Raw genomic sequence first — 24,124 nt, forward strand, 5'->3', positions numbered from 1 at the left:
CGAAGAGATTAAACCATTAAGCATAGAAGGGTCATTTTCTCAAGCTTAAACAACACTTGTGTGAAACGACTCTCAAACAAAGAAAACCAAGAAAGGAGGGAGGTTGCAGAGGTGATTAGAAAAAGTGTGAGAAAATGTATGTAAAGCATAAAATAAAAGCCATCAACTCAAATAGGTGGGTGTCTAAGGCTTAAACCACTAAATCTATGAGGACTACAACACTACAAGTATACTATACAAAGCATAAATGAAATAAACACCCTAAAACAGTCCTAAAAATAGCTAGAACAGTGCTAGAATTATCATGGAAAAGCTAGAAAAAAGTAAGAAAAAACAATGGAGAAATTAAGCTAGTAAACAAGCTTAAGGAGGGGTGGCAAACCCCTCCACTTTTTGGGACTTCAACACTACATTTTTAGCCTCTGAAAAACTTTGAAAAACAGTAGAAAAAAGTTGGAAAATGGATGGGAAACACAAGGAAAAAAGCTTGGAAAATAAGATTCAAGGAAGGGCGATTAACCTCTCTACCTTGGATAGCTTTAAGCCACACGTTTCAGCCCATAAAAATAGTGAAAAAACAGTGTAAAAATAGCAAGTAAAGATAGGGAAGAAGTAGTGTAAAGAAGCTATAAGTTATACCTCTTGAAGAGAGGTAGCTTCTTTGTTGACAAACCAACAAGTTCTCACTCTCAAGTGCTGAGATTTGAGCTCAAGAACCTTAACAAGAAGAGCTAAATTTTTGGTTTAGGAACCGTAGAGAGAGAGTGCGTAGGTTGCAAGATAGAGAGGAAGAGTGTTTTACAAGTTTTGGTCATTTAGGAATTTTTTCTAACTTAATTTCAAGAGGGGTGGTCATCTATATATAGAAAAATAGGTGCTTCAATCAGAAATATTTATATTGAGCTAGCTGGTATAGTACATGTACGTGGGGGGACAACTGGCAACAAATATTTATTTTACTGGAACACCTGGTTGACCGGCCATGTGGGGGACGACCGGCCACTACAATTGGCCCATGGGGACACCTGGTCGGCCAATCCACTCTAAATGGCCAATTTCTCATCAAATTGCCGGCTAACCACCTTTAGTGGCCAGCTAGCTACTTTGCAAGAAAAATTTGATTTTAAACCCAACTTCAAACGGGCATATCTTCCTCATTTGGACTTGATTTTAGGTGATTCTTGAGCCTAAATTGAAGCCCCATAAGTCTAATTGCCAATGGTGGTGGCCTCACATCTAAATTCTAAGTGGTCAGAGAGATATGCCTAATTTAGTGAAACCTGTTCATTTCTTTCTTAACAGTTTGATGCCCAACTTTTCCTAAACTAGTTTTCTTCCCTCATCTCCTATTTCCTTTAACTCCAAACCTATAAATAAGATGTTTTCAAATATTTTTCAAAGAGTTCACTTCCCTTCCATTTCTTTCCACTTTGTCCTTGCTCAGTTTACCGAAAAGTGCAATATTTTAAACGAAATGCGAGTCTCGAAATATCGTAGAAACATTTGAAAAAATATTTTGAAAAAGAGAGTTTTAAGGCCTAAAATAATTTTGGTCAAAATAGTTTTGGTCAAAATAGTTTTGGTCAAAATGGGACATAAGATTGGGATCAGAAGCTTAAAAATCAAAGCCTTTTGCTGAAGAACTTGAACAATTGTACAACATAACTTTTTATCATTGAGTGATCAATCTGATGGCCAAGTCTTAGGGGCGGTCAAAAATAGGGTGCCTACACTAAGCCATTACCCCAAGGCTTTGTTCTTCACCGTAGGGACGTTCCTTCTCCAACTATAGATGGTCTTAAAGTCTTCTATACATATAAGAAGTTATCAGAATTTTGTTATGATTGTGGACAAATTAGTTATGATAATGCCTCCTGCAAGTTTATGACAAGAGAAGAATGAAAGGTGTCTGGTTATGGGCCACACATGAAGATCAACATTGCAAGAAGCGCTAGTTTGCCGGTTGAACATTATCAACGAATGGTGGATAAGGCAGAACAAAGGGTAAAAGAGGTAATTCGGCAGGTGCAGACGATGGGGGATGAGGTAGTGGCAGCGCGTTTAGACAAGGCATGTGGGGAGGTTGAGAGAAGTAGTATTGCACTGGCCTCAGACATGCTTGTACAAGGGGTACGAAAGGAGGTCATGGGTGGTGGACCTGCAGGATTTGAGACAACTGAAAGGAAAGAGGTGCAAATTCCTAATGAGGTTCTAGAATCTTCAAGGGATGGGGGAGTGATGGTCGCATCCAAGATGCAGTCGTATAGTGGACCAAATGACCAGGGAGGTAAGGGGCTTGAGGGCATATTGAGTGGTGCGGTGGGCCAACCTTTGTTTGGACCTGAGTTTAGGTTGGGAGTTTGTGGGGTGATGCCCAGTCCAATGTATTTGAGAAATGTTAGGGATCATGAAAATTTTTTCATGAAAATGATCATGAAAGATTTATGATCTTGATTAGTGTGTGATGCTTTATTTTAAGTGTAATCCAAAGGTCACAAATCTTTCATGATCATTTTTATGAAAGACTTTTCATGATACCTAACATTACTAAATGTATTTTGTTACGGAAATGGGTGATTCTTCTCCACATTTGAGTAAATAAGCCCAAATGAGGGCCCACTTTCGATTAGACCGGTTTTTACTAAAGATATTACATCTGGGCCTGGCCTGTATCCGAAGAGGCAGTTGGAGCAAATGTTTGATAATGCGATGGCAAAATTATTCGATGGTTTGACGTTAAAAAGAACAATAATGCTAGGTATCATGAAAATAATGTCATGAAAAGTCTTCATGAAGATTCTCCACCATTGATTAGATTATAGTGTTTGTAGTGTTTTATTGTATATTATGCATTCACCATTGGATTAGTTTCATGAAGTTTTTCATGATATTTACTTCATGATACGTAGCATTACTCTAAAAAGAAAGCCAGTGTAGAGGAGTCTCCCCTTCAGCGTAAAGTTAAGCTGTTGAAAGGGGGTGAACCGAACCCTGGGGATATAGGCCTCAACTTTTCTATTAGGGCAACAGATGGTAGGGTCAATGGGAAGTGCAAGGCTAAACGTGCTAGTCGTAGGGTGGGGAGACCAAGAAAGTAGGGGTTATCCAATGTTGAAATCTCCGATTTGGATCAAATCGTTGAGGTTACCACTAAGATTGAAGGCCAAGTGCAAGTGTTACTAGTTATAGATGACTGCTGTTTCCAGGTTCCATGTACTTGCCCTACTTTTGAGGTTGATGCTCCTGATGTATGGGCTGTGGTGGCTAGCCCCAATCAGCCACAAGGTTCATGCTGATTATAAGCTGGAACTGTCAGGGGTTGGGACATCCCTGACAGTCCAAATCCTGGGAGGGTTGTGTGCAACCCATCGTCCCTTGATAGAGTTCTTAATACAGATAAAAAATAAAGTGGCTAAGTTAGAACGACTCCGGCGAAGTTTACACTTTGCTAATAAATGTTATGTTGACCCGGATGGCTTGTCAGGGGGGTTGGCCTTGTGGTCGGTAGATGATATTCAGTTGGATGTCCGTTGCCAGTCTAAAAATATCATCCGATGTGTGGTATTCCGAAGTGGCAGTATAATGTGGGCATCTTCCTTCATTTATGTCCCACCTTCTAGAAGGGAAAAATCTATTTTTTTGGGATTATCTTGTTTCTATGGCTAAATAAATGAATTATCCTTGGCTGTGTATAGGGGATCTTAACTAGGTCGGATCAATGTATGAGAAGCAGGGCGGTCGCGATTGTAATAGCTCTCAACTTGAAGAGTTTCAAGAATTGATTTCGGAGTGCGCCCTATCGGAATTGGAGTTAAAAGGAATGCACACACGTGGTCTAACAACCAAGAGGGTGTAGATAATATATGGAGTGGAGGAATGTATTTCTATATGCCCAAGTAATTCATGACATCTGTGTGGGATCTGATCATTGTCCTTTGATTTTGAACTGCTGTATACCACCCAAAAAGGTTCTAAGATTGTTTAAGTTTGAATCAATGTGGTCTACAAAAGGAGAATGGGCTTTGCAGATTCAGAATGCATGGGATCAGTGGCAAATGAGGTCGCCAATGTTTCAATTGGTACAGAGGTTAAAATGGTGTAAACGAGGCCTTAGTGTCAGGAGTAGTAAAGAGTTTGGGAACGGCAAACGTAAAATTGATGAGGTGTATGGCCGGATAGCTACCCATTAGGGCCTTCTTCCCTCTATGGATAATACAACTCTTCAAGTTTAATATCAGGCAGAGTTGGAAAGTTTACTTCACCAGGAGGAGATGCATCTGCATTAGCGGTCCCGGGTCAATTGGTTGCAGTTTGGGGATAAAAATTCCTTCCTTTTTCATGCTATTACATCAGCGACATCAAAGGAACCAGTTAGTGAGACTACAAAGACCGGATGGGTTTGGGTTTCATCTGACGAAGATATTGATGCGTACCTTCATGACTATTTTTTGAAGCTCTATGCGGCCACTGCTCCTTCCCACTTAAATGAGACTTCAGCAGTGGTTGATAATGTAATTTTAGCGGATATGAATTCAAGGTTGGTCCAGACATTCTCAGCAGAGGAAATCAAGAAAGCGGTGTCACAGCTTGGCTCGTTAAAGGCCCTCGGCCCAGATGGATTCCTAGGTTTCTTTTATCAACAACACTGGTTGATTGTGGGTACGGATTTGTGCTTGGCTATCTAGAGTTTTTTTGGGGGTGGATTTGTGCTCAAATAGATGAACCATACTAGTTTGGTTCTTATTCCAAAGGTGAAAGCCCCGGAAAATCTGTTCCATTTTCAGCCTATCAGTTTGTGCAATTTCCATATGAAGGTTATTACAAAAGTTTTGGCCAATAGGTTGAAGAAGGTTCTTGGATGGGTCATAACTCCTAACCAGTCAGCTTTCGTTTCGGGATGCCTTATCCAGGATAATATCATCATAGCTCATGAGGCGTTTCATTCACTTCGGATTCGGAGGGGAAAAGCTAAGGATGTGGCTCTGAAACTGGATTTTAATAAAGCTTATGATAGTGTCATTGGGAATTTTTTGTGGGCAGTCATGATTAAGATGGGGTTCCATTCGACATGGATTTCGTGGGTGATGGGAGTGTGTAACAACAGTTACATTTTTAGTTTTTGTGAATGGTGCTAAGCGAACTAGTTTCAAACCAAGTCGTGGATTAAGACAAAGTGATCCTTTGTCACCTTATTTATTTGTTCATGTCATCGTTGTGCTGTCCAAATTGATTAGTAGAAGTGTTCAGGAGAAACAGCTACAGGGGATGAGAATTTGCCGAGCTAGCCCAACCCTGTTGCACCTATTCTTTGTGGATAGTAAGAGCCAGTGTCGGGAGGTTCTTAATATCCTTAATCTTTATGGGGCGGCTTCGGGACAGTCTATTAATTTTGACAAATCTGGAGTTCAGTTCTCGGGTAATGTTGAGTTGGGACAGAAAAACACATTGTGTGGTTTATTAGGCATTATCGAAGTCAAGGCCAAGGCTAAGGCTAAATATTTGGGGCTTCCATCTTGTTGGGGTTGATCTAAAGTAGAGGCCTTTAGTTTCTTATGTGAAAGGGTTCTCGGGAAACTTCAAGGGTGGAAGGCATATCTTCTATCGTAGGCGAGAAAGGAAATTCTTATTAAAGCAGTGGCACAGGCTTTGCCTTCGTATGCGATAGCTTGCTTTTTGTTTCTGAATAGAATTTGCGATAAACTAAGTTCGTACATCGGGAATTTCTGGTGGAAAGGAGACCCCGAAGGCAGAGGCATTCATTGGTCTAATTGGGGGTTGATGACTACGGCTAAGTGTAATGGGGAGGGGGTTGGGTTTCAGGGACTTCATAGTCTTCAACAAAGCCCTGTTAGCCTACCAAGAATGGAGGCTCGTCAAGTATCCTGATTCTTTTTTTGCCCGTATGATGAAAGGAATTTATTACCCACATTCGAATTTTCTCCATGCTTCCAGGGGGCTCATGCCCCGTGGGCTTGGTCTAGTCTTTTGACTGGACGGGAACTCTTATTAAGGGTTCTTCGTTGGTAGGTCCGGAGTGGAGCCTCAGTCAACTTCTGGGAGGACAAATGGGTTCCAACAATTGAAGGTTTCTGTCACGTCCCAAGCTCCGTGACAACGCCGCACACTCATTTAAGTGAGCATGCAAGGCTAAGAGTCCAACACATAACTAACAATGTAAAATACTCCAATCAAATCCTTAATTATCATAATACTAAAATCCATAAAAAAATTGATTATTCTTATCATATGAAATTATCCACCAAGTCCACTAATAAAATCCATTAACAAAACAAATAATCCAAGTACTTAAATCATAGTCCTACTCTCGGCACTCTCATATGTAAAAAAAACCCGCGCAGCTCTACTCTTCAGAATCTGAAAAAAAATAAAATAAGGGTAAGCTAGACAGCCTAGTAAATAATCAACCATCACTGCCAGCTGGATCAAGTATAAAAAAAAAATAAAATAAATCGATAATCAATAAATATAAATTTTTATTCAGTTCAATAAATGAACAATTATTTTGTAAGATGGTTTCATAGCTAAAAATAGACAATGTACAATACATTTTAAATGAAAAGCCAACAAGATAATTCAAAGTAATTCATTGTTCAAATCGATGGTTCGATATTCAGATGGTTTAATGATTTGATTCACAAAACCCAAGTCTTATTGACTACGGTCACATAGCCCGTGACAAGGCCCAGAACCACACATAGGCCGGTGGTAAAGCCCCAAAAGAAACTAGTTTCTGTACCAATAAATAACCCCCATTGGCTAGGGTCCAAATCATAGTCAGACTAGAGTGATGTTCAAAATTCACACAATACATAAATTTTAAATAAAACATTCGATATTTTCAGAATAAACGTTTAGTATAATTTTCAGAATAGTTTCACCGAATATTCAAATAATTTTCATAATAATATTCGATGTTGTTTTATACTTGACCCATATTTTATTTTAAGAGAACAGGAAAGCTACGAATAAATATTTATGATTTTAAACGATTCGATAGGATTAAAAATAAACCAACAGTGATAGAGGGTTACTTACCTTAAACAGCTAAAATAATATTTCCCAAGCTAATCTCAAATTACCAAGATCCACCTCAATCTCACAAACCTAATAAAATATTATACCACATAAACAATTATTATCGATCACAATGATGCATCTATCATTCTTTTCTTTATAATGTAATAATCTAATCCTATAGTCTACAAGTAAATTCCAAAACCCCAAAATACATACACCCAATCAACATGCAAGATACTATGTCTAAAGAAATAGTTAGGAGTACCATAAAAACAAATCTTACCTCCAAGAGATGATTAGATCAAAGTCACCAATCTATGAATCTTTTTTTTTTCCCCTCTACTGCTAGATCTGCCGCAGTAGCCACAACATCAATACCTCTATTTGTTTGTGCTTCTATGTTTCCAAGACCTAAAGCCCAAGTGGGCCTATAACCCAAACTCCCAAAATTACAAACTTAACCATCTAAGTAATAAAAATTTTAAAAAAAACCACCTCATAACTAATTCCTTGATGTTACTAAAATGACCCATATAAATTAATTTAATTGCTACTTTATCCAAAAATAATTCTACACATAAAAATTTGGATTTTACATTCTTCCCCACTTAAAAGAAATTTTGTCCTCGAAATTTGACATACCTGGAGTCTCAAAAAGTTGTGGATACTTTTGTCTCATTTCATCCTCAAGTTCCCAAGTAGCTTCTCTTTCCGAGTGATTACTCCATTGAACCTTAACATAGTGAATGACTCGACACCTCAAAACCTGTTCCTTCCTATCAGCAATTCGTATAGGGTGTTCCTCATATGTCAAATCCTCCTTAAACTGCAACGGTGCATGATCAATCACATGACTAGGATCCGGTATATACTTCCTTAACATTGAGACATGAAAAACATTATGAACTCCAACTAGTGAAGGTGGTAGGGCAAGTCTGTAAGCTACCTCACCAATTCGATCTAAAACCTCAAATGACCCAACAAATCTAGGACTCAATTTACCACGAACACCAAACCTCATTACTCCTTTCATAGGAGACACCTTAAGGAATACATGGTCTCCAACCCCAAACACCAAATCACGTCTCCTGTTATCTGCATAACTTTTCTGTCTACTCTGTGCCGTGCGAAGTCGCTCTCTAATAAGATTGATCTTGTCCACTGTTTGTTGCACAATCTCAGGCCCTAACAACTTCCTTTCACCTACATCATCCCAACAAATAGGTGATCTACACTTTCGTCCATATAAAGCCTCATATGGTGCCATCTGAATGCTCGCATGATAACTGTTATTATAAGAGAATTCCACTAAGGCCAAATGCTCATCCCAAGAACCTCCAAGATCGATAACACAAGCCCTCAACATGTCTTCCAAGGTTTGAATAGTTCTCTCTGACTGTCCATCAGTTTGAGGATGAAAGGCAATGCTAAAATTCAAACTAGTGCCCAAAGCTGTATGCAAACTCTTCCAAAACATAGATACAAATCTGCTATCTCTATCAGACACTATGGTCACCGGAATACCATGCAACTTCACAATCTCCTTGATATACAATTTTGCAAACTTCTCTAAGGAGAACCCTACCTTAAAAGCTAGAAAGTGAGCGGATTTGGTCAATCGATCAACGATAACCCAAATAGCATTGTTACCACCTTGGGTCCTAGGCAACCCTGTCACAAAATCCATGGTAATATGTTTCCACTTCCATTCGGGAATAGGAAGAGGTTGTAACTTACCTGCAGGTCTCTGATGTTCAACTTTCACTTGTTGACATACCAAACATTGAGCAACATACTGAGCAACTTCCCTCTTCATATTATTCCACCAAAAGTTCCTCTTCAAGTCTTTATACATTTTAGTGCTTCCTGGATGTACAGTATATCCTGAACTGTGAGCTTCTCTTAGGATTTCTCTCTTGAGGTCTAAATCATTAGGCACACACAACCTCTCTCCAAATCTCAAGGTTCCATCTTTATGCATACAAAATTCCATCTGTAGCCCTATTTCCATTTCAGCCTTAAGTTTTTGCAACTGAGGGTCTCTTCCTTGAGCATCTTTAATTCTATCAATCAATGTGGGTTGAACCCTAAGGTTTGCCAACTGCACTCCATGGTTGTGCCATCTAATCTCAATATTCAACCTCTGTAAGTCCTCCAAGATATTCTTTTGGTCAGTGATCAAGGTAGCCAAATTACTCGGGGTCTTTCTACTCAAGGCATCCGCTACTGCATTAGCTTTTCCTGGATGATAATTGATAGTCAACTCATAGTCCTTTAATAGCTCCAACCATCTCCTTTGCCTCATATTCAATTCTTTTTTGAGTGAAAATATACTTCAAACTTTTATGATCAGTGAATATCTCACATTTCACCCCATACAGGTAGTGCCTCCAGATTTTCAATGCAAACACCACGGCAGCCAACTCCAAATCATGCGTAGGATAATTCTGCTCATATGGCTTCAACTGCCTAGACGCGTATGCCACTACCTTATCATTTTGCATCAGGACACAACCCAAGCCCATCTTCGATGCATCACTATAGATGGTAAAACCTTCATCTCCGGACGGAACTATAAGTACTGGAGCACACACTAATCGACTCTTTAGATCTTGGAAACTCTTCTCACAATCATCAGACCACTCAAATTTAACCCCTTTTTGTGTTAAACGAGTTAAAGGCATAGAAATTCGGGAAAATCCCTCAACGAACCTTCTATAATATCCTGCTAAACCCAAGAAGCTACGAATTTCAGTGACACTAGTAGGCCGATTCCATTCCACTACCGCCTCCACTTTCTTAGGGTCAACAGATACCCCATCTTTAGATATCACATGACCTAAAAATGATACACTTTCCAGCCAAAATTCACACTTCTTTAATTTAGCAAATAATTTCTTCTCCCTTAATATCTGCAACACTATTCTCAGATGTTCTTCGTGCTGCTCTTTACTCTTTGAGTACACAAGAATGTCATCAATAAAAACTACCACAAACTGATCTAAGAAGGGTTTAAATACTCTGTTCATTAAATCCATAAAAGCTGCAGGCGCATTGGTCAACCCAAACGGCATCACTAAAAATTCATAATGCCCATACCTAGTTCGGAAGGCTGTCTTAGGTATATCTTCTGCCTTGACCTTCAACTGGTGATAGCCAGAACGAAGGTCAATATTAGAAAAGACTTGTGCTCCTTGCAACTGATCAAATAGGTCATCTATCCTAGGAAAAGGATATTTATTTCGGATTGTCACCTTGTTCAACTCTCGATAATCAATGCAAAGGCGAAAACTACCATCCTTCTTTTTCACAAATAAAACGGGCGCACCCCAAGGAGAAACACTAGGCCTAATAAAGCCCTTATCTAGTAACTCTTGTAACTGTTCCTTCAACTCTTTCAACTCTGCTGGGGCCATCCGATACGGAGTCTTGGAGATAGGACCCGTGCCAGGTATCAATTCAATGGCAAACTCAATCTCTCTATCTAGTGGCAACCCTGGTAACTCTTCAGGAAAAACATCGGGAAATTCCTTCACAACTAGAATATCCTCTAACTTCAATTCAGTCTCACGGGTATCTCTTACAGAAGCTAAATAGCCCTCGCAACCATTCCTTGACAACCGTCTAGCTTGCAAAGCTGAGATTACCAGAAGAGGAGTGTTAACTCCACTACCCACAAAGCAAAATTCTGGTTGATTAGGAATCTGAAATACTACCTTTTTGCCTCGACAATCAACAGAAGCATAATTGGTTGCCAACCAATCCATTCCAAGAATTATGTCAAAGTCCTGCATATCTAAAACAGTTAAGTCTACAAGCAATTTCCTGTCATCTATACTAACCACACGAGATTTGCAAATTAAGTCAGCAACCATAACCCCTCCTATCGGGGTTTCAACACATAAGTCGATCTCTCTAGAGACACATTTCCATCCATGTTTCTTAACAAATCCCATAGACACAAATGAATTTGTAGCGCCAGAATCAAATAACACATGTGCATAAACAGAAGACACTAAAACAGTACCTGACACCACCGTGTTGGAAGTCTGAACATCTTGTTGCGTGAGTGCGTACACTCGACCCTGAGTCTTTGGCTTATGACCTCCATTTTTCTTTTGACTTCCTGAAGACACTTTGTCTGTTGATGCTCCTTTATTTGTCCATGCTTTCTGTTCAATCTCATGCTCCTTCCGATTAGGGCAATCAGCTATCCTGTGCCCCTGTTGCCCGCAAGAGAAACAAGTCCCAGTATTCCAACGACACTCACTATCCCGATGGAATCCATTACACCTAGTGCATTGTACCCGATCATTCTTCTTATCAACACTACTACCCATAGTTCGACTTCCCCAACTCCCAACCGAAGAAGTGTTTTGTCTCTTAGCATTGCCCTTCGAATTGTTAGTTTGGAAGTTGGAAGAACTAGGCCTCTTCTTATAATTCTCTTCTTTCTCTTCTTGGGCTCTGGTAAGGCCACTCTCAACTAGCAAAGCCTTATTCAACACTGCTCCAAAAGTAGGTAACTCGAAAGGAACCACTTGTTGCATAATGTTCGTTCTTAGTCCACCTTCAAACCTTCGTGCTCTGCTATCCTCATCTGCTTCAAATGCTGATGCAAATTTAGACAACTTCGTAAACTCAGGTTCATATTCTGCAACCGTCTTATTCCCTTGCTCTAACTTCAAAAATTCCCTCTGTTTTTGTAGACGAACACTCCTAGGGAAGTATTTCTCATTGAATGCCTTCTTAAACCTTTCCCATGTATAGGGGTTGGCATCATGCTCGTGTATGCGCTTCTCCATCTGCCACCAATCATTAGTTATCCCTTGTAGCATAAACGTAGCATAGGTCACCTTCTGATCATCCGTACACTCAAAAACGGGAAACAACTTCTCCATTTCTGTCAACCATTTTTCAGCCTCCAAAGGGTCTGTGGCTCCGTCAAATGCCAAGGCTATCTTCTTAAACTCGGTAATGTTACAACGTGGCCTTGGTTATGGCCCAACACCTGGCTGCATCCGCTGTTGTTGCTCCATAAGTCTAGTCAAGTTATTCCCTATGGTGGTTTGTTGTTGCACCACCCCGGCCAACGTTTGAAGCACTTGAACCATTTCAATTGGATTGGGGATTGCAGCTTGTTCTTGGTGTCCCAACTCTTGCCCCTGATTTCCTCCGACTGCTTGAGAACCACTACCATTATTAGTCACATTCCCTCGCCGATTGCTATTACCAGTCCGTCGATTCGTTTGACCCTGGCGTGTATTCCTAGCCATATTTGCCAATGTCTCCTCATGTTCCATTGCAACCTAAATGCATCAATAATAAAATCTCATCTTATTCTATTCTCAAGTCCCTACAACAAGTAAATAAAAAAGACATTATATCAAATTATAAGCGTTCCCAATCCTATATCTACCCAATCTCACCACTATTTTATACCAGCCTTTAAAATTATAACCTGGCTCTGATACCACTAAATTGTCACGTCCCAAGCTCCGTGACAACGCCGCACACTCATTTAAGTGAGCATGCAAGGCTAAGAGTTCAACATATAACTAACAATGTAAAATACTCCAATCAAATCCTTAATTATCATAATACTAAAATCCATAAAAAAATTGATTATTCTTATCATATGAAATTATCCACCAAGTCCACTAATAAAATCCATTAACAAAACAAATAATCCAAGTACTTAAATCATAGTCCTACTCTCGGCACTCCCATATGTAAAAAAAAAAATCCCGCGCAGCTCTACTCTTCAGAATCTGAAAAAAAATAAAATAAGGGTAAGCTAGACAGCCTAGTAAATAATCAACCATCACTGCCAGCTGGATCAAGTATAAATAAATAAATAAATAAATCGATAATCAATAAATATAAATTTTTATTCAGTTCAATAAATGAACAATTATTTTGTAAGATGGTTTCATAGCTAAAAATAGACAATGTACAATACATTTTAAATGAAAAGCCAACAAGATAATTCAAAGTAATTCATTGTTCAAATCGATGATTCGATATTCAGATGGTTCAATGATTTGATTCACAAAACCCAAGTCTTATTGACTACGGTCACATAGCCCGTGACAAGGCCCAGAACCACACATAGGCCGGTGGTAAAGGCCCAAAAGAAACTAGTTTCTGTACTAATAAATAACCCCCATTGGCTAGGGTCCAAATCATAGTCAGACTAGAGTGATGTTCAAAATTCACACAATACACAAATTTTAAATAAAACATTCGATATTTTCAGAATAAACGTTTAGTATAATTTTCAGAATAGTTTCACCGAATATTCAAATAATTTTCATAATAATATTCGATGTTGTTTTATACTTGACCCATATTTTATTTTAAGAGAACAGGAAAGCTACGAATAAATATTTATGATTTTAAACGATTCGATAGGATTAAAAATAAACCAACAGTGATAGAGGGTTATTTACCTCAAACAGCTAAAATAATATTTCCCAAGCTAATCTCAAATTACCAAGATCCACCTCAATCTCACAAACCTAATAAAATATTATACCACATAAACAATTATTATCGATCACCATGATGCATCTATCATTCTTTTCTTTATAATGTAATAATCTAATCCTATAATCTACAAGTAAATTCCAAAACCCCAAAATACATACACCCAATCAACATGCAAGATACTATGTCTAAAGAAATAGTTAGGAGTACCATAAAAACAAATCTTACCTCCAAGAGATGATTAGATCAAAGTCACCAATCTATGAATCTTCTTTCTTTTTTTTCCTCTACTGCTAGATCTGCCGCAGTAGCCACAACATCAATACCTCTATTTGTTTGTGCTTCTATGTTTCCAAGACCTAAAGCCCAAGTGGGCCTATAACCCAAACTCCCAAAATTACAAACTTAACCATCTAAGTAATAAAAATTTAAAAAAAAACCACCTCATAACTAATTCCTTGATATTACTAAAATGACCCATATAAATTAATTTAATTGCTACTTTATCCAAAAATAATTCTACACATAAAAATTTGGATTTTACAGTTTCAAATTGTGGTCTACTCCCCCGTCGGATGTGTCGATTCAAAAAGTGCAGGATGTGATCATTCCATCACTTAAAGTTTGTGACGTAACCAAGCTTAAGGTGGTGGTTTCCAAGGCCAAGTATGAGTCCATCCTTACTATTTCTTTTGTCGCTTGGAGATAATGAGGATCAAGTTATCTGGCACCATGGATCTAATGGGGAGTACACTGTTAAATCTGGTTACCACAGTGCTATATCTGTGGATAGAGGGGGCGATTTAGAAGTTCCATCATCTTCGGATGAGTGGAAGGAGGAATGGAAATTTGTGTGGAATCTTAACATCCCTCCGAAGCTTAAACATTTTTTGTGGTAGGTTTGTACAAATGGATTGGCGTCTCGGTAGAATCTATTTTCTAGACGGCGTGCCCCTAATGCTCAATGTCAAATCTGTTTGGATGAACCTGAGTCTATCAAGCATTTGCTTTCTGGCTGTGGATGGACCAAAGTAGTTTGGTTTGGTAGCAGGTTAGGGCTTAAAGTGGACCACATTTTCATAGAATCGGTGCGCAAGTGGTTGGGTGATCTTTTTAGTTGCCTTGGCTACTAAAATGAATGCAAGTTGGTGGTGTGTAAAGTGGCCTGCGTGATGTGGCAGATTTGGAAGACTCGGAATGATTTTATCTTCAATCATGTTGTTAACATATTACTATAATTGTTAATATAATATGTTAATATATTATAGTATGTATATAATGGTAGATAGGATTCTTTGTCCCTGCTTTCGGTCGCCCGCCTTCTTTCGGCCTCCTTTTCCTTATTATACTGAATTATATCATAATGATGTTTTGTATCCAGCTCCTATATTATGGAGCCTCTATTTGGTTTCTGAATACAGTTTCAATTACAGAGTTCTCTTTCAATATCACTCTCTCAACTCTCTCTCAACTTGTTTTACATGGTATCAGAGCACAGGTGTTTTTCCTAAGTCTCTGCATCACATTTTCTTTTCTTGGCAGATTGCTGCGTATCTCGTCCTTACCTAATATACAGATTGGACAACACCAGCACCTTCGTCTCTTCACGACGAAGCCAACGCCACCAGATTCATCATCATCTGAAGTCTCACGCGCCTCCACGCGTCGCCAGAACATTAGGCAACGCGCTTCCTCGTTTCAGACGCGCTCTACGCGCCTCCTACACTGTCCGGTGCTATTGTGCGCCACGACCTCATCTACTAACGTGAGCCGCGTGTTTCTGACGTCAGTCGACGTCAGCCCTGGCTGCTTCCGCGCGCCACATGTTTCTCGCCTGCTAACGTGCGCCGCGCAACTCTATGCTAACGTGCGCCGCGCCTGTGACATCAGCCCTGCATCATCCTTGTTTGACTAGATTCGTTGACTAATCCATTTTCTGCCTTTCTGGTCATATTTTTGGTCCGTTCGCTCCTTTTTTGACTGATTTTGACCATCTGAAATCACTAGTAACCTTGGTTTTTTCAGATTCTACCTCAATTCTGCTATTTTTCTCTCATGGATCGCCTGGACTCCTCTAACCACCCTATTTCCATTATTCTTGACGGGACTAATTATGTCCTATGGGCCCAAGCTATGTCTGGCTTCCTCAAAGGAAAGAAACTTTGGCGCATCATCACTGGGGATGTGTGCAAACCCGTTCAAGGGACCACGGATTCCGCTGCCACGGACTCCGCTGCTAAATATGTCGACTGACTGGAAGATTGGGATAGTAAAAACTATCAGATCATCACTTGGTTTCGCAATACTTCTATTACATCTATCAGCCTTCAGTTTGGTCGGTTCCAACTTGACTCTACTTCCTCTCCTGCCAAAGCCATCTGGGATTTTTTACAAGAACGCTATCAGACTACTGGCCTTGCTCACTAATATCAGCTTCTGAGTCATCTTCACCGCATGCGCCAAGAAACAACTCAGAACATTAATGATTTCCTCTCCCAAATGTATTATATTTGGGATCAGCTCGCTCTTTCTGAACCTCCATGGGATTGTACTAAGGATGCTGCCTTGTTTACTACTTACCGTGACCAACAGCGCTTGGTTCAGTTTCTCATGGCTCTCACTCCCTGTTTTGAGCCAGTACGCGCATCTCTCCTTCATCGCACTCCTTTACCTACTCTTGAGCAAGCAATTTTCTGAACTCCTGTCAGAGGAAACCAGATTTGGTACTCTCCATCTGCACCCTGTGGACTCTGTTCTTGCCACTCCCCAGATTCGAAGTTCTCCTTCCCCACCTTCACCACAGAAGTCAACTGCCTGCAATTACTGTCACAACTGCAATCTTCCGTCGACTCATCTTCTGGTTAATTGTCCTGTTCGCCTTTGTCGGTTTTGCAACAAGACTGGCCCTGGTCATCTCCAGCAAGATTGCTTCCGCAATCCCACCCGTGCCTCTCGCAATGGTCCTTCCACCGGGAATTTTTCTCGCAGCCACTCTCACCGTTCTGGGACTCCGTTTAAACCAATGCCTGCTCAACGCACTGCTGCTGCTGCCTCAGATGATTTACCTTCCTCTGTCCCTATAGACCCTTCCACTCCAGTCTTCTCTTAAACAGATGCCGAAGCCATGTTTCAAAAATTTTGGCAGAATTCCGGTACTCCTCCATCTACTGCTTTATCTGTCACCGCAGGTAACACTTCTTAGTACTTTGACTCCGCTTGTTGTAATCACATGACCTTTGACCCTACTATTTTTACTTCTCTCTCTTCTACTCCTCATGTTCCTTCTATCCATACTGCTGATGGGTCTCTTCTGTCTGTAAGTCATGTTGGTTCTGTTTCAACCTCTCACTTATCTTTATCCCATGTCTATCTTATGCCTGCTCTTACTTTAAATCTTATCTCCATTAGTCAATTATGTGAGCATGGTCTAACTGTTACCTTTTCCCATACTGGTTGTTTGGTGCAGGACCCTCGGACGGGGCAAACTCTTGGGATAGGCCGTAAGCATGGACGTCTCTACGAACTCATCCATCTTCATGTTCCAGATTCCTCTCAGATCACAGCTCCTACCACTGCTACCACTGCTCCTCCTTTATCTCCTTTTCAGCTTTGGCACTGTCGTTTAGGCCATCTTTCTGTTGGTCGTTTAAAATCTTTAATTTCCAGTGGTCATTTAGGTCATGTAAGTTCTGATGTTTTAGATTGTGTGTCCTGTCAACTTGCCAAACAACCTGCTTTGTCATTTAATAAAAGTGACTCTGTTTCTCTTGCACCATTTGATCTCATTTATTCTGATATTTGGGGACCCTCTCCTACTCCTACTATGGGAGGCGCACGCTATTTTGTTGTTTTTATAGATGATTTTTCCTGTTTTACATGGTTGTTTCTTATGAAAAATCGCTTTGAGCTCAAACAACTTTATTACAATTTTGCTACAATGGTTAAAACACAATTTTCTAAAAATATTAAGCTTTTTCGCTCCGACAAAGCCATGGAATATAAAGATTTTGACTTTCTTTCCTTTCTTTAGAGTCATGGTACTCAACCTCATCGTTCTTGTCCCGGTACGTCTCAACAAAATGGACGTGCTGAACAGAAACATCGACATATTCTCGACACTACTCGAGCTCTCCTTCTGTCTTCCTCTTGTCCGGAACATTTTTGGGGAGAGGCAGCTCTCACTGCTACTTACACTATCAATTGTATCCCTACACCTGTCATTCATAATCACACTCCTTATGAGCGTCTGTATGGCACCCGTCCCCCTTACACCAACCTTAGGGTCTTTGGATCTGCCTGTTTTGTTCTTCTCCAACCTCATGAACGTACCAAACTTGAACCACGTTCTCGCCTTTGTTGCTTCTTAGGGTATGGTATTGAACACAAGGGGTATCGTTGTTGGGATCTGTAGACGTCCCCGAACGCCCCGGGAGGAACGAGCTCCCGTTCTGTTCATTTGGGGTCATTACAGCTCAGGACTCTCAAAATTGTCACGGTTCTAAGTCTGAACCAAAGAGTCCAAATCCGACAAATCGTTTTGAGAAAACAGATTTTTGAAAGAAATGCCAAACATGGACTGCTTTGCCAGATACAGAGTCGCCACCTAAATATTTTATTTTGGGAAATTTAGGAAACCCTGACTCGTTGCCTAAGGCCACGTGTCCGTCATCACCAAAGTTGCCTCGGCTCGGGAACTTGGGTACGATTGGGGAAGGTCACTTCGTGAGCACCCCCGCTCGCCCGATCAAAGATCGGCTTCTACTAACCATGATATCTAGTTTGGAAAACTTTGTGTGTTCTTATTCTGGTTATTTGCCTAGTTTTACTATGTGATGCGCACAACATACAAGTATAGACTGGGTCGCCTGAATTGGAACAAAACATTTCATGTTTGTTTGTTGAAAGATGGTTTGCTACTCGCAAGTAGGCTTAATATATAGATTTTGCCACCCTCGGGTGGGCTTAGGAAAAGATGGTTTTGCCACTATCTAGTGGGCTTAAAACAAACATTTGATGATTTGTCCCAATCCAAATAACCCAACCTTCACCCACAGGCACTCAGGCAGTTATATCAAATAAGCAATTAGCCTCATGGTAAGCACGCTATTCATGGCATTCACTCACACGCATGCAAGGATGCTAAAGCATAAAACTTACCGAGTACTCCAAGCCAAAAACAGAAACTACATTAGAAATCATGCATGATCCTAAGTATACAGAATTGCCTAATGCAACACATGCAAAAATGCAAACTATAGCAGGCTCGGCTATTCTAAACATGGCATATGAAATGCTACAACTAGCATGTATTCAATTTGGAATTGAAAGTACAATGCAGTTAGTATGATGCGCCGAGCCCGGTGCATGCAAAACAGATGAATGATGCAAACATACTGTCATACTGTATGCTAATTTAAACATGTCCTAATCTAACCATCAAAAGCGGATAAATAAAAAGGAGAAAGACGTGGGGTTGGAAGACATACAACATACACACGCACACTTATTACAGTTGTGCCCTCGCACAGAGGGTCCGAATAAATATACAGTCCCGAATAAAAGAATATTACAGTCCAAATAATACAGTCCAAATAATGTACAAATTCCTAATTAATTAATCAAATCAACTAAGAAAATAAATAAAACTGGCATGCAAGCCAGGGACTGCCTTGCTTCTGATGAATGATGCATGTCTGGGTTGCCTTGCGCGAAAATCCATTGGGATGCCCCGATTAGCCTCTGTTTTGTGATTTTTCTTGGAAAGCGCGCCAAACTCCGGAAGTTTGCCGATTCTTCATTTGCTGCAACAGAGAGCAGGAAAGGGGCATAGCAATGTATTTTCACAGATATATGCATGCCTCGATCCTCGTGCCACCAATCACGCATATCGATGCATGATGGCAGAGGAGTCGAAATATGCAACTTAATATAGAATGAATGCACATGTAAACACGACGAGACCTAACTCCATCATGGATGATCCGGAGTGTCGGTGACTGGGGAATTGAGATACATTCCGTCACTCGGAGTACGAAACGCACCTCGTTTCTCGTGCCTGGGCTAACTCCTATTCCGAACACGATGCGATATGCATGATATGCATGAAATGCAACTAAGATACAGCCTAGTATGCACAATGCTATGAAAATGAGGTGCCTCGAAATGCGTGCACACGGGCACGCAAATCGAGGCAATGGCATACGCAATGCAAATGACATGGAAATATGATATGGGCTTATACTAACATGAGAGAGCCTCAGCCACACTCACATAAGAGGCCGATGGATAAAAATAAAGTGCCTCGAAATGCGTGCACACGGGTACGCAAACCGAGGCAATGGCATACGCAATGCGAATGACATGGAAATATGATATGGGCTTATACTAACATGAGAGAGCCTCAGCCACACTCACATAAGAGGCCGATGGATAAAAATAAAGTCCCTCGAAATGCGTGCACACGGGCACGCAAACCGAGGCAATGTCATACGCAATGCGAATGACATGGAAATATGATATGGGCTTATACTAACATGAGAGAGTCTCAGCCACACTCACATAAGAGGCCGATTGATAAAAAAAAAGTGCCTCGAAATGCGTGCACACGGGCACGCAAACCGAGGCAATGGCATATGCAATGCAATAGCATGGAAAAAGATATGCAAACATGCTAATGGGATTTCAGGACTGAAATGTGGGAGAAAACAGCCCCGAAATGAGGCGAAAACACACCCGATGCATGGAATCTCTCCCGAAATGCAAAATTAGGCGCATAAAATGAACTACAGCTATACAAAGCATGCATAATTGGTACATGGAATGAAAATACAGAAGCAAGGCAGCCTCAAAATAAGCATTTTTCCAGTACAAATCATGGCCAAACAGCAAACAAGGATAGGGCACCAATGACATGCAAAAATGGCCCTAAACATGAGATTATGAAGCAACTCACGGCTTCTAATTCCAAATAGGTTGGGGCCCTTCAACAACTTTGAAGAGGGGCCAAAAATAAGCAACTTTACAGAACTGTAAAAACCATAAAAACGAACATAGATATGGCTAAGCTCTTATGCAAGAAAAAGGGCCAAAAGGTGGCCAAAGAGGAAAGTGGTATATGCACAGCCCAAACTGAAAAATTCCCTTCTACAACATTGAAGAGGGACCAAAAATAAGCATATTTACAGAACTGTAAAATCCCCAAAACAGTATACAAACATGCTAGAAATGCAATGCAAAATGAGGCTCAAAAGAGGCTATAACACAAAGTATACAAAATATTCCACAAACGGCCAAAGACCCTTAATGAAACATGAATAATGGGCCAAAATAAGACTATTTTCAGAACTGTAAAATGGCCAAAAACAAAAGCATGATAGGCTAACAAAACATGCAAGAATGGGGACCAAAAGAGAGATATAACATGAAGTGGCATATGGAGGTCCCAAACCATGAAAGACCCTAAATGAAACATGAAGAATGGACCAAAATGAGACTATTTTCAGTGCTGTAAAATGGCCAAAAACCAAAGCAAAATAGGCTGCCAAAGCATGCAAAAATGGGACCAAAAAGGGAGTATAAAGGCAAGTATAGCATGGAGGTCCCAAACAGTGTTGATCCCTTCTTCAATGTTGAAGAGGGGCTCAAAATAAGCCTATTTACAGAACTGTAAAAACTCCAAAACAGATCACACACAAGCTAAAAAAATCATGCAAGAAAACGGTATTTAAGAAGGGTATTGAAGCAAGTGCAATAGGGGGGGCTCAAACAGGGTTGAGCCCTTAATGAAACAAGAAAATGAGCTCAAAAAAATGACCTTTTCAGTTTTGGTCGGAGCTCAAAATAACAAGCATGTTGGCTAAGAAATTGGTGCAAAATTTAGCTACAAAAGGGGGAAAGTGGACTTACCCTTGAAGGCTTGACTTTGGTTGCCTCTTGGCTTGAGTTTGTGGCTCCTTAGGCCTTGGAGAGCACCTTCAAACTTTTGGAATGGAGGATGGAAGGGTGTGGGTTGGTGGTGTAGAAGAAATGGTGGTGTTGGACTTGGAGGTTTTTCAAGGAAATGAGAGAGATGAAGGAGGATTCTTGCATGCCAACTTGAAGATGAATTCTTCTAGCCCCTAAATGTGATGTTGCCTGCTGGTTATATGGATCAAAAAGGGGGAGTATGGAAGGAAAGGTGGGGGACCAAAAGACCAAGGTTTTTCCCTCAAGAAATATCCCCCGGATTGAGATATTTTCTGGGGGATAAAGCTATACAGCTGTAAAGTTCAAGTTTCAAGGAACATGGCCGGCCACCTTTTGGGACTTGAGGTGGCCGGCCGGCCACCCCCCCTAGCCGGCCGGCTAGGGGTCAAAAGGGTCAACAAGCTTTAGTGGCCGGCCACCACAAAAAGGTGGCCTCCCAGGTCTCCTTTTCACAGCCCTGTGGTTCGAATTTGGAAACTCTAAAACAGGAGAGAGAACAAGCCACTTTCAAGAGGGGTTCAAAAGGGTTAAATGGAATTAGTGGCCGGCCATAAACTTTTAGGGTCCTCCCATGTGTGTACAACACAAATATGTGGTTCAAAGTTCAAGAAAAAGGGCCCAGATTGTTCAACATTGGCTCGGAAGGAGGGGTTCAAAAGGGTCAAACAACATTAGTGGCCGGCCATGGACTTTTAGGGTCCTCCCATGTGTGTACAACACAAATATGTGGTTTGGGGTTGAAGAAAGTGGCCCCAAGGTGTTCAACATTGGCTCGGAAGCGCGAAAAACAGGCGTCGGAGGGCGAAAATGGAATATAACTGGTTGCCAAGATAATTGCTGGCCTTCCACCCTCCAGTGACCTTCCTAGTGATGAAACAGAGGCACCTGCCAAAAATGAACGAAAACCAATGCAAACCGAAAGTTCGGGGGCCAAAATGCGCAGTTCGGGGCCCCGAAAACTGCCTGTTAAGCACCGAAAGTGGCATTCGACCACGAAGTGGGTCTCTCAGGCCCCAGTGTCCCTCAAAAGGGAGAAAATAGGATGTATGCCAAAAATCAGAGCAAATAGAGATGGTTAAGCGGTCCCGAACCGAGGCATACGGCCAACGGTCCCGAAAAACCGGAAACCGGGCTCCGAAATGGGCAAAATGGCCTATAGCCACAAAATGTAGCCCACGGCCACTGAGAGATGGTCTACGAGACCTCTCCCTCCCCCCAGGAAAAGAAATAGAGAAAACCGAGTCTGGTTCGCAAACCGAGGCAAGGCACAGAAGAGGTTTCGGAAATCCGGAGACGGGGCTCACGGCCGCGACTCTGAGACTTCTGAACGAGCACGATATGCAACATCACCAAGCGCTCAATTGGTGACGTCTGAGTCTTAAGGTCGGTCAAAAATGGGGTGTCTACAGGATCCTCTCTCCCAGCGACTCCGTATCTCTCGTCATGTAGTCTTTTGGGAACATAAAATGTTTTCCTCTTTCTCTCTCTCTTTCATTTGTCCGTTCCCTCACCCTCTCTGTTTTTTACTGACCCCTCCACGGATCTGTTCTCTGATGAGCTTACTCCACAGCCCTTGCCAGCCTCTCTTGAGTTCTCTGATGAGCTTACTCCACCGCCCCTGCCAGCCTCTCTCGAGACTGCCTTGCCTACTGGTTTGTCCCATGCACCTGCTAACTCTGATGGTCCTGCTCTTGCTCCCTCGGGTTCCTCCCCTCCTGGTGAGTCTCTTCCTCTGGCTCCTCCTGCCTCTACTCGGCCACACCGGGTAACCCAACCTTCTACTTGTCTTCGTGACTTTATTGTTGGTTCTACTGCTTTTTCTACTTATGAACCGACCTCCTATCATGAGGCTCGCTCTAATCCTCTTTAGCAGCAAGCTATGACTGATGAATTGCAGGCTTTAGACAAAACTCACACTTGGGACATTGTTGATCTTCCTCCTGGCAAAACTGCCATTGGTTGCAAATGGGTCTACAAAATCAAAACTTGTTCTGATGGATCTATTGAGCGCTACAAAGCCCGCCTTGTTGCAAAAGGCTTCAACCAAGAATATGGTATTGACTATGAGGAGACCTTTGCTCCTGTTGCTCGTCTCACCTCTGTTCGCAGCTTGATTGCGGTTGCTACCACCCGACACTGGGATCTTTATCAAATAGACGTGAAAAATGCTTTCCTTAATGGTGTTCTTCTTGAGGAGGTCTACATGCAACCTCCCCCTGGGTCTACTGATCCACCTCATAAAGTCTGCAAACTTCAGCGTGCTTTATATGGTCTCAAACAAGCTCCGCGCGCTTGGTTTGCAAAGTTCAGCTCTACTATTCATGACTGTGGTTTCACCTCCAGTTCTTATGATACTGCTCTTTTTATCCGGAACACTGCTCAAGGGACCACCTTGCTTCTCCTTTATGTAGATGATATGATTATCACCGGTGACGATCTTGATGGTATTCTCTGCCTTAAACAGTTTCTTAGCCATCATTTCGAGATGAAAGACCTTGGTCCTCTCAACTATTTCTTGGGTCTTGAAATCTTCCATGATTCCACGGGGTCTTTTCTCTCTCAGGCTAAGTATACCTCTGATCTTCTCACCCGCCCTGGTCTTACAGATTGCAAGACTGCCTCCACTCCCCTG

General features: G+C 41.2%; 1 protein-coding gene across 1 annotated transcript; it reads right to left on the minus strand.

Annotated features, from left to right (window-relative positions):
• Nucleotides 1–6,421: 6,421 nt before the first annotated feature.
• LOC145797847 (uncharacterized) lies at nucleotides 6,422–11,588 on the minus strand. Its single transcript, XM_082885277.1, has 6 exons — nucleotides 10,411–11,588; nucleotides 10,138–10,260; nucleotides 9,593–9,891; nucleotides 8,892–9,279; nucleotides 7,681–7,913; nucleotides 6,422–6,438 (listed from the first exon to the last, which is right to left on the minus strand). The coding sequence occupies exons 1-6, from the start codon at nucleotides 11,586–11,588 to the stop codon at nucleotides 6,422–6,424; spliced, it is 2,238 nt and encodes a 745-aa protein (XP_082741403.1).
• Between the last annotated feature and the right edge of the window lie 12,536 nt (nucleotides 11,589–24,124).

This window comes from Camellia sinensis, chromosome 8 (genome assembly GCF_055761805.1).
Source record: "Camellia sinensis isolate YWXY chromosome 8, ASM5576180v1, whole genome shotgun sequence".
NCBI classification, from domain to species: Eukaryota; Viridiplantae; Streptophyta; class Magnoliopsida; order Ericales; family Theaceae; genus Camellia; species Camellia sinensis.